The 14,853-nt window shown below is 45.6% G+C and overlaps 1 protein-coding gene across 1 annotated transcript; it reads right to left on the bottom strand.

Moving 5' to 3' along the window:
- Positions 1-3,055: 3,055 nt before the first annotated feature.
- Positions 3,056-13,653, bottom strand: LOC125384451. The gene is made up of 3 exons (XM_048403730.1): positions 13,098-13,653; positions 7,318-7,431; positions 3,056-5,250 (listed from the first exon to the last, which is right to left on the bottom strand). Exons 1-3 carry the CDS (start codon positions 13,391-13,393, stop codon positions 5,124-5,126), a joined length of 537 nt encoding a protein of 178 aa, XP_048259687.1. The 5' UTR covers positions 13,394-13,653; the 3' UTR covers positions 3,056-5,123.
- Between the last annotated feature and the right edge of the window lie 1,200 nt (positions 13,654-14,853).

The raw sequence follows: 14,853 nt of genomic DNA, 5'->3' as shown, positions 1-14,853 counted from the left end.
CAGTGATGTCGATTTTGTCCTTTATTCCCCCAAGAGCTAATTACCCGTCAACACAAGCCCATTGACAACTGGTGTTAGAATCCGGCTGGAGTAACTTTTGAGCTTACTCCCGATCCCGTAACCTCTCCACTTGCCTACCATCTACATACGTGTATATATCGAGGATGAACCCCCAAGTCCTGTGTCTACCCCAGGAAATCGCTAGCGTCCTGATCAACATGGATCTCCAGCACCTCCTTCTTGAATGGACCATCCAAGAAAGTATGGACAACCTTCAAGTGAACCTAAAATAGAGGAAACAGCCAGCAGCCACAGTGAGTAATGTCGTAATAAAGTCGTCAACCATGAATGGAGCGAGATAGGAAGCGCCATATAACAGTTATATGAAGAGAAAATGTGCCCAACTCCATGCTGATGAATGCGCCTCGCTGAGCACCACAAACGTACATACAGTCAGTACAGTTGCCAAGTGTATCAACAAGAAGGCAACACCTACGTACAGTGATGCGTCATGTCAAATAGCTCAGATTGAAGACGAAGAATACGTTGAGTCCAAACTTCTTTAGTCGGCAATAATACATGTACAAACAAATACAATTACTAATAGAAATATGTCGAGCGGAGATTCCAACTCAACAACTACAAGTCAAGTCCAGCAAGCAGGCGTATCCTACTCGCGGCTGTACATACAGGTGCTGTCGGAATACCAGACTGCCTAACAGTAAAGATGTAAACATATATATACACTATAGGACAACAATAGACAGACAATGAAACAATGGCGTTGCCCTGGACTTATGGATGTGATTACAGACACGGCCCCGGGGAAAATGGATTAAGGCTATCAATGTCATAATGTGAAATGCTGTGTTAGACAATGGTTCAACTGACCGCTGTTACGCATGGATTACATCATGTTAAATACATGTAGTCCAGATTTCCTAAACGATATGTTCTCAATACTGTACAAAAGTGATGTTGTTCAGAAGCTACAATTCTTTAACATTGCGTTGTCCAGAGTGCAGTTAAGTCACTCTGTGACACCTGTAATAAATCCATTAAATGAGGTTCAAGTGAATGACAACAATAAGGGAGTAGCAATCGTATTATCCACGCAATCCGAAATCCGAAAATGCTTTCACTTCAGGGATACGTTTTATTCTTATTAAACCATAACCATCTGGGGTATTTTCAAATAAGAACTTCCGATGAGCTTCCACCGTTCTTTTTGTGTGTTTGTTTAGGCTCAAGAAATTAACTAACATGCGCCCTTTTTCGAAGTCTTCATACATCACGGGTAACCAATCAGTGTTCAAAAATGCGTAAAACAGATATTGCCTCGAAGTTGATTTACGCTGTCCTTACAAACGATAACCCTGTCTCTTGTCACGCTCAGTTGCGTTAGCGAGCAAATCGACTCACAGCAGCTGGTGAGCCTCAGCGGGCAGTGTCGGACAGACGAGAAGAAGCCAGAGATTAGTGCCTCTTTAAATGTTGACTGCGTATGCTGAACTAACTATTGTCTTATTACCGTGTGTAAATGTTCTGCTTGTCAACTTGTGAGTCATGAGAATTAATATCTTCTTCTTCTGTGCGCGATTGAATTCTTTTGACAATTACGAGTCCTCCCTGTTGGTCAAGCGTTACTCTAGTGTTGGCGGCTAATCGTAAGTTAAAAACTTTGAGTTGATAATGTCGACATTGTTTCAACAAAATATTAAAGCACTTAGTAAATAATACTGACTTTATTTCACTCAATATTACAAATGTAAAAAAACATTGAGTTGATAATGTTGACATTATTTCAGCAAAATTGAAAAGCATTGAGTTAAATGAACGACATAAACAATAATACAAGTTCAACTCACATGCAAAACAGTTTTTACATACGTTTTTCACAAACATTGTTGACGAATTTAATAGCTATGAGACACAACTGGGAAATTCATAGCACTAAGTTTTTAATTTCATGAAGTTTATAAAGTTAATTAATCTAACCAAGTTTCAGCAAATGTCCGGCTGCATCAAGAAAGGGTTGTGGGGTCTTCTCCCAAAGTTGGTAAGGAAAGATTGACCACTATTCATTATGAAATTTATGGAATGGTAATAAGAATATTTCGGATGTTTAACTATAGGCCATTCACCTCATACTATATATGCACCGAATATTTGGAATAGGTCCTACCGCAGCACTCTGGCATGACGGATGGCGCCGTGATTTTCTGTGTAGAGTTGCGTCCCTTGGGCACGCCATAAACTTATGATTGTGGGTTCGAATCACGATTCGCCCCGATTATGTTTCTAGGTTTATCAGCACCATCCCGTGCTCATGGGTTTCACTGAAGAGGTAAACGCCTGAGACCTTTCCTCCCACATTAAGCTGACACGCCGTGATACGACTATGATACTGTTGAAAGCGGCGTAGAAGATAATGTAGCAATGTCGAAGATAAATCTTATGTTTCAGTTACCTGTGAATTCAACTCTGATATAAGATCGGAATTATTTCATCAATCCTCTCCAGTTAATCCACATTTTGTTAACATGGCTGCAGTTGATGAATTCGCATTTCTGATGCAGTGTGAAGAGTAATCGTTAGTCCTCGCCCCTGTCGTCAACATGATGTAGCATAGCCTATCATCTATAAATACACTTACTTTCATACCTAAGGTGAAATGGAAATCTACGCCCGCGCGTGTGTGGCTGCTTGTACCAGTCCGGACTAGTGCCGATTTTATAGTGCTAGCCCACTGAGATTAAACATGCATAACACTCATACACAGTATACTGACTCCGAAACGACCAAAATATTTTCTGATGGTGTTTTGTGAAAACTTGTAATGAGCGTGCTGAGCTTATGGAAGTTCATATGTGATAGGATCAGGGCGAAGTACGTCCTGTGTTGTCAATGTTAACCATACAAATATATATATGTTTACACTGAACGAATGAATGACGCGTTTCAATAATGCATGTTAGTGAGCAAATATTGCGAGTACTGAATGGCAGATAGAGTGTACATGGGGTATTTCAAGGACAGAACGAGAGGAAGGACATTGACAATTTCACTGATTTTATTTTCTATCGAGAATACACGTTTTCAGTACAGTTATCCACATTTACAGATGAATACTTCTGAGTGCGAGACAGAAAAGGGGTACAGTGGACGGCGTGTTGTAGATGTGAGTGAGGGGGAATCAGGGCGTACAGTGGACGTCGTGTTGTAGGTGTGAGTGAGGGGGAGTCAGGGCGTACAGTGGACGGCGTGTTGTAGGTTGTTGTGGGTATGGGGGAGTCAGGGCGTACAGTTGACGGCGTGTTGTAGGTAGGTGTGAGTGAGGGGGAATCAGGGCGTACAGTGGACGGCGTGTTGTAGGTAGATGTGAGTGAGGGGGAGTCAGGGCGTACAGTGGACGTCATGTTGTTGGTGTGAGTGAAGGGCAGTCAGGGCGTACAGTAGACGGATTGGTGTAGGTTGTTGTGGGTATTGGGGAGTCAGGGCGTACAGTAGACGGTGTGTTGTAGGTAGGTGTGGGTGTGTTAGGGGGAGTCAGGGCGTACAGTGGACGGCGTGGTGTAGGTAGGTGTGTGTGAGGGGGAGTCAGGGCGTACAGTAGACGGTGTGTTGTAGGTAGGTGTGGGTGTGTTAGGGGGAGTCAGGGCGTACAGTGGACGGCGTGGTGTAGGTAGGTGTGTGTGAGGGGAGTCAGGGCGTACAGTAGACGGCGTGTTGTAGGTAGGTGCAGGCGAGGGGGAGTCAGGGCGTACAGTAGACGGCGTGTTGTAGGTAGGTGCAGGCGAGGGGGAGTCAGGGCGTACAGTAGACGGCGTGTTGTAGGTAGGTGAAGGTGAGGGGGTGTCAGGGCGTACAGTGGACGACGTGTTGTTGGTAGGTGTGGGTGAGGGGGAGTCAGAGCGCAGAGTGGACGGAGTGGTGTAGGTAGGTGTATGTTAGGGGGAATCAAGGCGTACAGTGGACGGAGTGGTGTAGGTAGGTGTGGGTGAGGGGGAGTCAGAGCGCAGAGTGGACGGAGTGGTGTAGGTAGGTGTATGTTAGGGGGAATCAAGGCGTACAGTGGACGGCGTGGTGTAGGTAGGTGTGTGTGAGGGGGAGTCAGGGCGTACAGTAGACGGCGTGTTGTAGGTGATGCAGGCGAGGGGGAGTCAGGGCGTACAGTAGACGGCGTGTTGTAGGTAGGTGAAGGTGAGGGGGTGTCAGGGCGTACAGTGGACGACGTGTTGTTGGTAGATGGGGGTGAGGGGGAGTCAGAGCGCAGAGTGGACGGAGTGGTGTAGGTAGGTGAAGGTGAGGGGGTGTCAGGGCGTACAGTGGACGACGTGTTGTTGGTAGATGGGGGTGAGGGGGAGTCAGGGCGTACAGTGGACGGAGTGGTGTAGGTAGGTGTATGTTAGGGGGAATCAAGGCGTACAGTGGACGGAGTGGTGTAGGTAGGTGTATGTGAGGGGGAGTCAGGGCGTACAGTGGACGGAGTGGTGTAGGTAGGTGATGCAGGCGAGGGGGAATCAAGGCGTACAGTGGACGGAGTGGTGTAGGTAGGTGTATGTTAGGGGGAATCAAGGCGTACAGTGGACGGAGTGGTGTAGGTAGGTGTATGTTAGGGGGAATCAAGGCGTACAGTGGCCGGAGTGGTGTAGGTAGGTGTGAGTGAGGGGGAGTCAGGGCGTACAGTGGACGGTGTGGTGTAGGTAGGTGTGGGTGTGTTAGGGGGAGTCAGGGCGTACAGTGGACGGAGTGGTGTAGGTAGGTGTATGTGAGGGGGAGTCAGGGCGTACAGTGGCCGGAGTGGTGTAGGTAGGTGTATGTTAGGGGGAATCAAGGCGTACAGTGGACGGAGTGGTGTAGGTAGGTGTATGTGAGGGGGAGTAAGGGCGTACAGTGGACAGAGTGTTGTCGGTAGGTGTATGTGAGGGGGAGTCAGGGCGTACAGTGGACGGAGTGGTGTAGGTAGGTGTATGTGAGGGGGAGTCAGGGCGTACAATGGACAGAGTGGTGTAGGTAGGTGTATGTGAGGGGGAGCCAGGGCGTACAGTGGACGGTGTGGTGTAAGTAAAGGTGTGTTGCAGGTAGGTAGGGATGCGTCAGGGGGAGGTATTCTCTCTGTTTCAGGTAAAGACACACACGCAGTGATTGGGTACCTCCACCGGAATGAACTCGCCTGTTGTGACCAGAACCCAGGAGATACGGTTTTCCTGGTGACACACACCGCCGACACTGCAGGCTTGACCCTCACTGAATTAAACACAGAATTAAATCATACCTCCATGTGACCCGTGGCACTCTTTGACAGATACCGGGATTTACTACGTGTCATTAAATATAGCGAGTGGCACATAAAACAGACTGTATATGATGGAATCAATAAACATTATTATTTATTTAGTAACGAAATTCTCTATTCACCTGAAAACAGTATATTACACTCAAATACTACTTCTTTCTGACTAGATTGTTGGTAAAATGTGTGAAGCCCATTTTTGGAGCCCCAAGCCGGGATATTGCTGGAATATTGCTAAAAGCGGCGTAAAACTATATTCACGCCTTCACTCTGTCTAGATTGACACTGTGGTTTTCAGACTCAGACGTGTGAAATCAGACAAGTAAAATAGTGAAAATGCGACGTTTTCCTGTTAAAATAACATGTCATCTCGTATCAGTATCTGCACGCCGTCAACTCACTTGGAACATGTACCTATATGTAGTATCTGCGCGCCGTCAACTCACCTGGAACATGTGCCTATATGTAGTATCTGCACGCCGTCAACTCACCTGGAACATGTGCCTATATGTAGTATCTGTACGCCGTCAACTCACCTGGAACATGTGCCTATATGTAGTATCTGCACGCCGTCAACTCACTTGGAACATGTACATATATGTAGTATCTGCACGCCGTCAACTCACCTGGAACATGTGCCTATATGTAGTATCTGCACGCCGTCAACTCACCTGGAACATGTGCCTATATGTAGTATCTGTACGCCGTCAACTCACCTGGAACATGTGCCTATATGTAGTATCTGCACGCCGTCAACTCACCTGGAACATGTGCCTATATGTAGTATCTGTACGCCGTCAACTCACCTGGAACATGTGCCTATATGTAGTATCTGCACGCCGTCAACTCACTTGGAACATGTACCTATATGTAGTATCTGCACGCCGTCAACTCACCTGGAACATGTGCCTATATGTAGTATCTGCACGCCGTCAACTCACCTGGAACATGTGCCTATATGTAGTATCTGTACGCCGTCAACTCACCTGGAACATGTGCCTATATGTAGTATCTGCACGCCGTCAACTCACCTGGAACATGTGCCTATATGTAGTATCTGCACGCCGTCAACTCACCTGGAACATGTGCCTATATGTAGTATCTGTACGCCGTCAACTCACCTGGAACATGTGCCTATATGTAGTATCTGTACGCCGTCAACTCACCTGGAACATGTGCCTATATGTAGTATCTGTACGCCGTCAACTCACCTGGAACATGTGCCTATATGTAGTATCTGCACGCCGTCAACTCACCTGGAACATGTGCCTATATGTAGTATCTGTACGCCGTCAACTCACCTGGAACATGTGCCTATATGTAGTATCTGCACGCCGTCAACTCACTTGGAACATGTACCTATATGTAGTATCTGCACGCCGTCAACTCACCTGGAACATGTGCCTATATGTAGTATCTGCACGCCGTCAACTCACCTGGAACATGTGCCTATATGTAGTATCTGTACGCCGTCAACTCACCTGGAACATGTGCCTATATGTAGTATCTGCACGCCGTCAACTCACCTGGAACATGTGCCTATATGTAGTATCTGCACGCCGTCAACTCACCTGGAACATGTGCCTATATGTAGTATCTGTACGCCGTCAACTCACCTGGAACATGTGCCTATATGTAGTATCTGTACGCCGTCAACTCACCTGGAACATGTGCCTATATGTAGTATCTGCACGCCGTCAACTCACCTGGAACATGTGCCTATATGTAGTATCTGTACGCCGTCAACTCACCTGGAACATGTGCCTATATGTAGTATCTGTACGCCGTCAACTCACCTGGAACATGTGCCTATATGTAGTATCTGCACGCCGTCAACTCACCTGGAACATGTGCCTATATGTAGTATCTGTACGCCGTCAACTCACCTGGAACATGTGCCTATATGTAGTATCTGCACGCCGTCAACTCACCTGGAACATGTGCCTATATGTAGTATCTGTACGCCGTCAACTCACCTGGAACATGTGCCTATATGTAGTATCTGCACGCCGTCAACTCACCTGGAACATGTGCCTATATGTAGTATCTGCACGCCGTCGACGGTGGATGTGACGTTGTATTTGCGGTGGTCCAGTAACCCCGTCACCGTCGTCGGCTGTATCAACTGCATGGTCCTGCACAACACAAATTCTACCTGCCCGTGAAGATGTCAAGGAACACTAATGGTGTGATAGCATGATGATGTTATTGAATGACATTAACATCTTGATGTTGCTTGGTGAATGACCTGCATGCCTGGCTATGTTAACCAACTGGTCGGCTCGGAATTGTGTACTGTATATGAGTGGGGTATCTAACTTGGGTAGCACTATAAAATCGGCATTAGTCCGGTGCATGCAGTCACTATATATCTGCTTTGATCTCGAACACAACGTAAACCCGTTTTTACCTGACGTATAAATAGAATCGAGATGACTGGTCCGCCAACTTGTAAGACCGAATTAAGGATTGCACTTCCGTAACAGTAGATACCTTTGCGCCCATTGTAGAAGCGACAACGGAATTAATCGCAGCAAGATACGTAGGTAAGGTAGAACCCTTAAGCTTATGGAAGGACCGGAGTTGATGAAGGTATTAACAATTCCTTGTGGAGAAGCAGTAGCGATTTCGATGTTGAAATATCACTCGCGCGACAGAAAGCCTCAAAGGCATTCCTAAGGTCGTACAGGGCCTTGGTTGACGGTCTATGAGCTTCCGAAATGGTTTTGGCTACCTTTCTGGAATAACCCTTGGCAAAAAGGGATATCTGTAAATGCGCCAAACGCACAGATTGATGGGTTAGGGTTAGGTTAGGGTTAGGTTAGGGTTAGGTTAGGTTAGGTTAGGTTAGGTTAGGTTAGGTTAGGTTAGGTTAGGTTAGGTTAGGTTAGGTTAGGTTAGGTTAGGTTAGGTTAGGTTAGGTTAAGGGTTAGGTTAGGTTAGGTTAGGTTAGGTTAGGTTAGGTTAGGTTAGGTTAGGTTAGGTTAGGTTAGGTTAGGTTAGGTTAGGTTAGGTTAGGTTTAGGGTTAGGTTAGGTTAGGGTAAGGGTTAGGGTTAGGTTAGGGTAAAGGTTAGGGTAAGGGTTAGGGTTAGGTTAGGGTAAGGGTTAGGGTTAGGGTTAGGGTTAGGTTGTGAAGCAGCTGGGAGTGAAGTTGAACCAAAAGGTCGACCCATAGTGATAGATGTTGATATCTCCGGTCTGCGAGGATAAGAATGTTGTTCTACCTCCGAGTTGGACAATAGGACACTCCCAAATGCAGGGTGAGGCGACTGGTGGATACTATCTTCTGCAGGACACGGGGTCGGGTTGCGAAAAGATCGACGGGGCACAGAAACAACTGGCAAAAAACATCACGGGATGGAGACGCCATTCAGTTGGAGACGGCCTGTTGGGTCGGCACAGGGAGTCGGCTATGATGTTGGAGACGCCGGAGATGTGTCTTGCTCGAACTTGGATGTTGAGTGAGTCGATCAGATGACAGATATCGAGAGCTAGGGACAGTGGTGGCATCCATTTGCTGGAGCCATCTTGTTTCTGTACCAGCCACGGACAGGTTGTCCGACTGCATCATCAGACTGGAAGCACGCTGCCAAAGTCACTGATTTGAACTCTAAGTTGTTGATGTGAAGATGGATTCGACAGACAACCGCCCTGCCACAGGTAGCTCTTGACAATGAACTCCCCAAACATTGGTCGAGCCGTTGATGAAGAGATGTAGAGTCGGGATAAACGGCCGCAAAGAGACTTCGTCACAGACGTTCGACGGTACGAACCACCATTGGAGATGTGGTGATTTGGTAGGGAAATAAAAACCTGACGATCGTTGTTCTGAAGGTTCTGTTTAGGAAAACACTGAATGGTGTATTCCTCTCATTGTGAGAGCCTTGTGCCGACGTCAGGAGACCGAGAAGTTGTTGCCGTTGACACAGAGGGAGTGGCTGTCTGAGTGCCAATGGAACAAGGTGTTGGATACTCACCCAACCATCTTGGGGCACGGAGATCTTGCTTAGGCGCGTGTCGAACAGGGCCCTGATTAACTGAAGACGTTGAGTGGGGATCGTCTCGGATTTTCTGGCGTAGACAAGCCTGCCGAGTTGATGAAGAAGACGCTGTGTGAAGTTGAGATGTTGGAGAACGATGCCTGGATCTTCACTGGCTTGAATGCAGCCGTCGATGTATGATTCGACGACGATGCCTAGAACGTGTACAAATGTGACGAGGCGGCGAGGCGGATAAATAGACATGCTTCCAAACAGGAGCACGTTCACTTGGTAGTTGCGGCCGTGAAAATGAACCGAATGAAATATGATAATTCAAAAGAACTTTCGGACGAAGTACTCTTGGGGAGCTGGAGCTTATCCGCAAGTCAAGTCAAAAACGTAACTGGATTCTAAGGAACCAGGGGAGACATGAAGATCTATGGAGTGTTTCTCTGGCAACGGCTCCAGAAGAAGGAGAAACCATCGAGGTCGTAGGCTGAAGAGAAGCCGACGTAACTGCATCTGTGGGAGGACCTGACTGAGGGACCCTGACGTCATGGCTTGTAGGAAAGACTGAAGTTACTCCACCGGGATGGAGGTTAAATCATTAAGATTCCACGAGGTAGGATGTATCTGAACTCGTGCCTGGGACAGAGAACCTGAATGTAGCACTGAAGGAGAGTCCCAGGCGTGGCTTTTGCGGAAGTGCATCTACTGGCAGAAGCCAGTAGACGAGGGTTATCTCTGTGTCGATGAACAGAGGAACTATCGTCAAGGAGAGGGATAGCAATCTGGGTAAGCAGTGTTATGGAAGTACCCGCATCATGTGGAAAGGAGTTCATGTTCTGAGGGCAATCATGCCTCAGGTTTGCGTAGGCTTTAAGTAGCGCAGCGTTCCATGGAAAACTTCGGCGTTGAAGATGTTAGTCATAATAACAAGACCAATCACGTAGGCGAGAGTAAAGTAATTGGAAGACGAAGTGTGAGCAAAGTTAGACGAGTGTCTATTTGAATCAGTATAAAGATTGTCCTCTGAATCTGAAGCGTCCCTCCGTGAGAGATGATGAGAAGATGACCGATTCCTGATCGCCGATCCCTGGAAGAACAACGCTCAGTGTGAGATCGTCGATCTCGAGCATTGCGTCGATCTGTCGAGGTTCATCGTACGTCGATCGCGTGTCGATCCTTGGAGATTCGCTGATCCTTACAGGTGCGCCAATCTGGAGATGTAGGTTGTATCTTGGAGGTTTGTTGAACCTTAGAAGTACGTCGATCCGGGGATCCGTCACGATTCTTGAAGGGTGGCGACTCGTGGTATAAAACCTATCGCGGGACACATTAAACCTAACGCAGGACACATTAAACCACATGTACCCCGAATGATACTGATACAACTTATAATGTACCCGGATGGATACTTCTACAATGAATTTATCTTGCCGACATGTTTTAATGTGAGATTCTTAGAGAATTAAAACAAATTAAACATTGAAAGAAAACTGCTGTTCGATTGAGCTGATGATAACTCGTGCTGTGTCATGTGACTTTTGGAGAAAGCGGAATATAAGGTATCTATGTTTCTGCTCAGACATCCACGTGCGGCCTGTCTAACTCGTGGCGGGGTATAAGGGACTTATTCTCCCGCTGAGATGTTTATTTCCCTTCAAGGCGGGATACATAGTATTTTATCAAGATCACGTGAACCAATCAAATCTCATCACTCTTATATGGAAGTATGATAAAAGGTTATGACAGGGTTGTTTGACTCCAGTGTTTCGTGGTCGTGAGGTAAAGATTTATCATAACATGGTATCTAATCTACAATAGCATCCTAAATTGAGGAAAATATCTCCGTCACCCCCGTTATTCGATGAGAGTAACCCTCGACACATGGAATATCCTATTTATTATCTACTTTTGAGTAGTCTACTGGAAAACACACAGGGTGTGACACCCCTTGTATTTGTGACTAAAAACGTAACTTCGTGTTTGCAAATCTTAAAATATATAAACAAAAGTATTCTGTATCATACGTATAGATATGATTATCTTTAACAAAAGAAAATATATATGAAAACGAAAGCGAAAGTGAAAGAATACACACTGGTCAAGTAACAAAAATGGACTTTGCAAAACAAACAGCTTCGATTTACGAGTTAAATTGGAAATTAACTGTTTATAACTAAACATTGTCAAGAGAATAGCAACCGGCATGAAGTGATATTAACTCCATAAATGGCCTTCCGCCATCATATTGCCTTGTCAATGTGGAACTTACGTAAACATGAAGTCAACAGTTTGTTTACGGGCCAGACACTTTCGATAAAGGGAGACAATTTGAGGGGAGGTAACTCTTGTACGACAATATTTCTGTCAAAGTGTTTTGTTCACTGCAATGACAATATCACTTTTCTCAACTGTGGAAAACTCATACTGAAGTATGTAACATCTCTTCACATATTATTGCTCGTTATATTTACATTGCTGTCAGATTTATATCATCATATGGTAGTAACGCTTCTTACCCATGGTGTGGGTCGTGGCTGGTTGAATGTGGAGAAGGAAGCTACACAGTGTATATGTTTCCAATCAGGCTATGAATTTACAGTATGTGTAAACCAAGGTGTTATGAGATAATATTTGTAAGTATTGTCAACTCAGGAATAAATAAAAAGCCATGACATATCGGATATAATTTAAAGCATATTAGCCACCTATAAAATGATATAAAATGAAACTTTGCACCACTCTGCAAAAACTTTATCAGTAATGACACGCAATAGATGACATTTTCAGGGAATGTACACTTCATTGTACACTATGCATGTTTCCTGTAATGCATATAATTAAATATTTCCTTGAAAGCAAATACTATTAATATCATAATGTCCTCACCTCAATGTAAGCCCATACCCCTACGCGTTGTGCGGAATATATATTAAATATTCAATCCAACTAAATTATGCAAATTCCTATAGTCGCCACTGACATCACAACTTTCTATATTCGACAGTGAAATCCCCACTTCCTATAGCGGCCACCTACATCCCTGAGTAGGTGAATCGGTTGAACAGTATGTCAGTTGAATGATAGAGGAAAACCCATTTGTCTAGGGCGTACAAGTTGTCGGCGTTTACCACAATGTGGTATTAGTTCAAACAGATAACCACCGCTGATAGTACAGAAAGTATACATAGGGTTCACGATAAACTCAATAACGATTAGAACTAGAGACTGCTGTTGGGATGTGTATGACAAGCCTCGCGGGAGGCTTAAGGCTACAGACTCATCGATGTCATGCGTATGACTGCTCTATGCACGGGAAGCTCAAGGCTTCAGACTCATCTATGTTATGTGTATGACTGCTCTATGCACGGGAAGCTCAAGGCTACAGACTCATTGATGTCATGTGAATGACTGCTCTATGCACGGGAAGCTCAAGGCTGCAGACTCATCTATGTTATGTGTATGACTGCTCTATGCACGGGAAGCTCAATGCTACAGACTCATCTATGTTATGTGTATGACTGCTCTATGCACGGGGAGCTTTAAAAGGCTACAGACTCATTGATGTCATGCGTATGACTGCTCTATGCACGGGAAGCTTAAGGCTAATGACTCATCTATGTTATGTGTATGACTGCTCTATGCACGGGTACCATAGGACTACAAAGAAACACGTCCTGGTGTGGATACTTGTGTATCTCCCATGTTGTGTACGTCTGGCCTTTCCTATAACTAACCTAGTCTACTCAGAGACCAAGATGGTAATTTGGATATTTTTAAGGCGTGTACAAGGTCTCAAAGACTCATCACTTACGTCTGACAGCAGGTGTAGGTGTCTGTTGTTCCGCATGCACTGGCTGCCCGTACGTTAAGCGTCTCTGAACTCCCACAAGGCACAACCGCAGACACGCGTGTCTTGGAAGAGTCTAGTCTGTAAAGGGGCAGGTTTCCCTGAAGAACCTTGGTCTGAAAAGTCTCAATCTGGTCGTCTGTCCAGAACAGCCTTGATAAGTCAATACTCCCTGGCTCAGTCCCTACTGTTTGGTCCATTTTGCTGCATGCTATGACCACAAATGTATTCAACCACACAACGACGTCTGTCTGGCGCATATTTATCAACAGTCCTTGGGGTCAAGCTCAGTAACCAAATGATGTGCAACCGTGTAACCAAGTGATGTGGAGTGTTGTAGCCAAGTGATGTGGAGCGCTGTAGCCAAGTAAAGTGGAGTGTTGTAGCCAAGTGATGTGGAGCTTTGTAGCCAAGTAAAGTGGAACGTTGTAGCCAAGTGATGTGGAGCTTTGTAGCCAAGTAAAGTGGATCGTTGTAGCCAAGTGATGTGGAGCGTTGTAGCCAAGTGATGTGGAGCGTTGTAGCCAGGTGATGTGCAGCCGTGTAGCCAGGTGATGTGGAGCCGTGTAGCCAGGTGATGCAGACCCTCCTTCTAAACTGGAGATTCAACCTTTTGATATTGGTTGAATTGCTGTGGCTTCAACATGAATCATGCAGATAAATATTCCAACGGTGTCGGTTGCCGTATAGATCCAGTGCATGCAGCCACTCGCTTTAGTGGCCGTCTTGTTGTAAAGGACAAACCTAAATATACACCTCCTGAATAGCATATCTCTGATGGGAATATTTATATAGAGAACCGTTGGCGCGAAATGCCTTAAGGCACCTCCCGTCAACCCCCACAAACACCACGACATGACAGCACAGAAAGCACAGTGTACGGAGAGTCGAGGACGGGACACCCAGCAGAAGAATACATGTAGCATACATAAGTAATACGCAATCAGCGACTTCAGCATGTTTGGATGCAAACTATTGTACAATACATATATGTATATGAACTTATTGTATAGTAAGTATATACTTGGTATCTGTCGAGATACGCCAACGGGTAATTAAAGTATGCTGCGTCAGAGGTCGTGCCAGATGCGAGCTAATGGATGTATGATCAGTTTTCACAAGGAAGCCCACGTCGTAACAGGGACCTAAAACGTTGCCATCGCCCACTCACGCCCACGTCGATGTATGTTCACAGCAGCAGCTGGCAACTATGTGTAACTTGTAACGACATTGAGTCAGTGAATTTGTGTGCCAGAGGACGCCCGACCTAGCATAGATTACCTTGCATATTATTGACATATGGTATCTCAGAGGCCACTCAGACTAGCCTAGATTATGATGCATATTACTGCCATATATTGTCTTAGAGGACACCCGGTATAGCCCAGTTTATCTAGATTCTGCCATGGCAGAGTCCGACAGGAACCGATGTCCATCTTTAAATTTACATTTACGTCACTGATTACAGAAGGACTCTGACAATGACTTGACCCATATATCATATGGTAGCAATTACTTTCGAATGTTGGTAGCTACTAGAGAAATGAAAATACTTATTTAATGAACCCTGCGATTACACTACCCCTAGAAATACAGCTAAGTGTAGCGATGAAACTATTCATGAGCTACACAAGTAGCGACAGTAGATCGGCGTACTATCTGCTACAATACACAAGCACGTCAGTGGCACTGACGTCATACACAAGGGGACGGGCCAACG

The sequence above is a fragment of the Haliotis rufescens genome, unplaced genomic scaffold (assembly GCF_023055435.1).
Source record: "Haliotis rufescens isolate VD_foot unplaced genomic scaffold, xgHalRufe1.0.p SCAF_1, whole genome shotgun sequence".
NCBI classification, from domain to species: domain Eukaryota; kingdom Metazoa; phylum Mollusca; class Gastropoda; order Lepetellida; family Haliotidae; genus Haliotis; species Haliotis rufescens.
This window is presented reverse-complemented; position numbering and strand designations above follow the sequence as displayed.

Coding starts and splice junctions, on each gene's coding strand:
- LOC125384451 (XM_048403730.1), bottom strand. CDS start 13,393: ATGCGCCAGACAGACGTCGTTGTGTGGTTGAATACATTTGTGGTCATA. Junction 7,432..13,097: donor ACCTACACCTGCTGTCAGAC/GTAAGTGATGAG, acceptor TGTGTTGTGCAG/GACCATGCAGTTGATACAGC. Junction 5,251..7,317: donor CATATAGGCACATGTTCCAG/GTGAGTTGACGG, acceptor TGTTTAATTCAG/TGAGGGTCAAGCCTGCAGTG.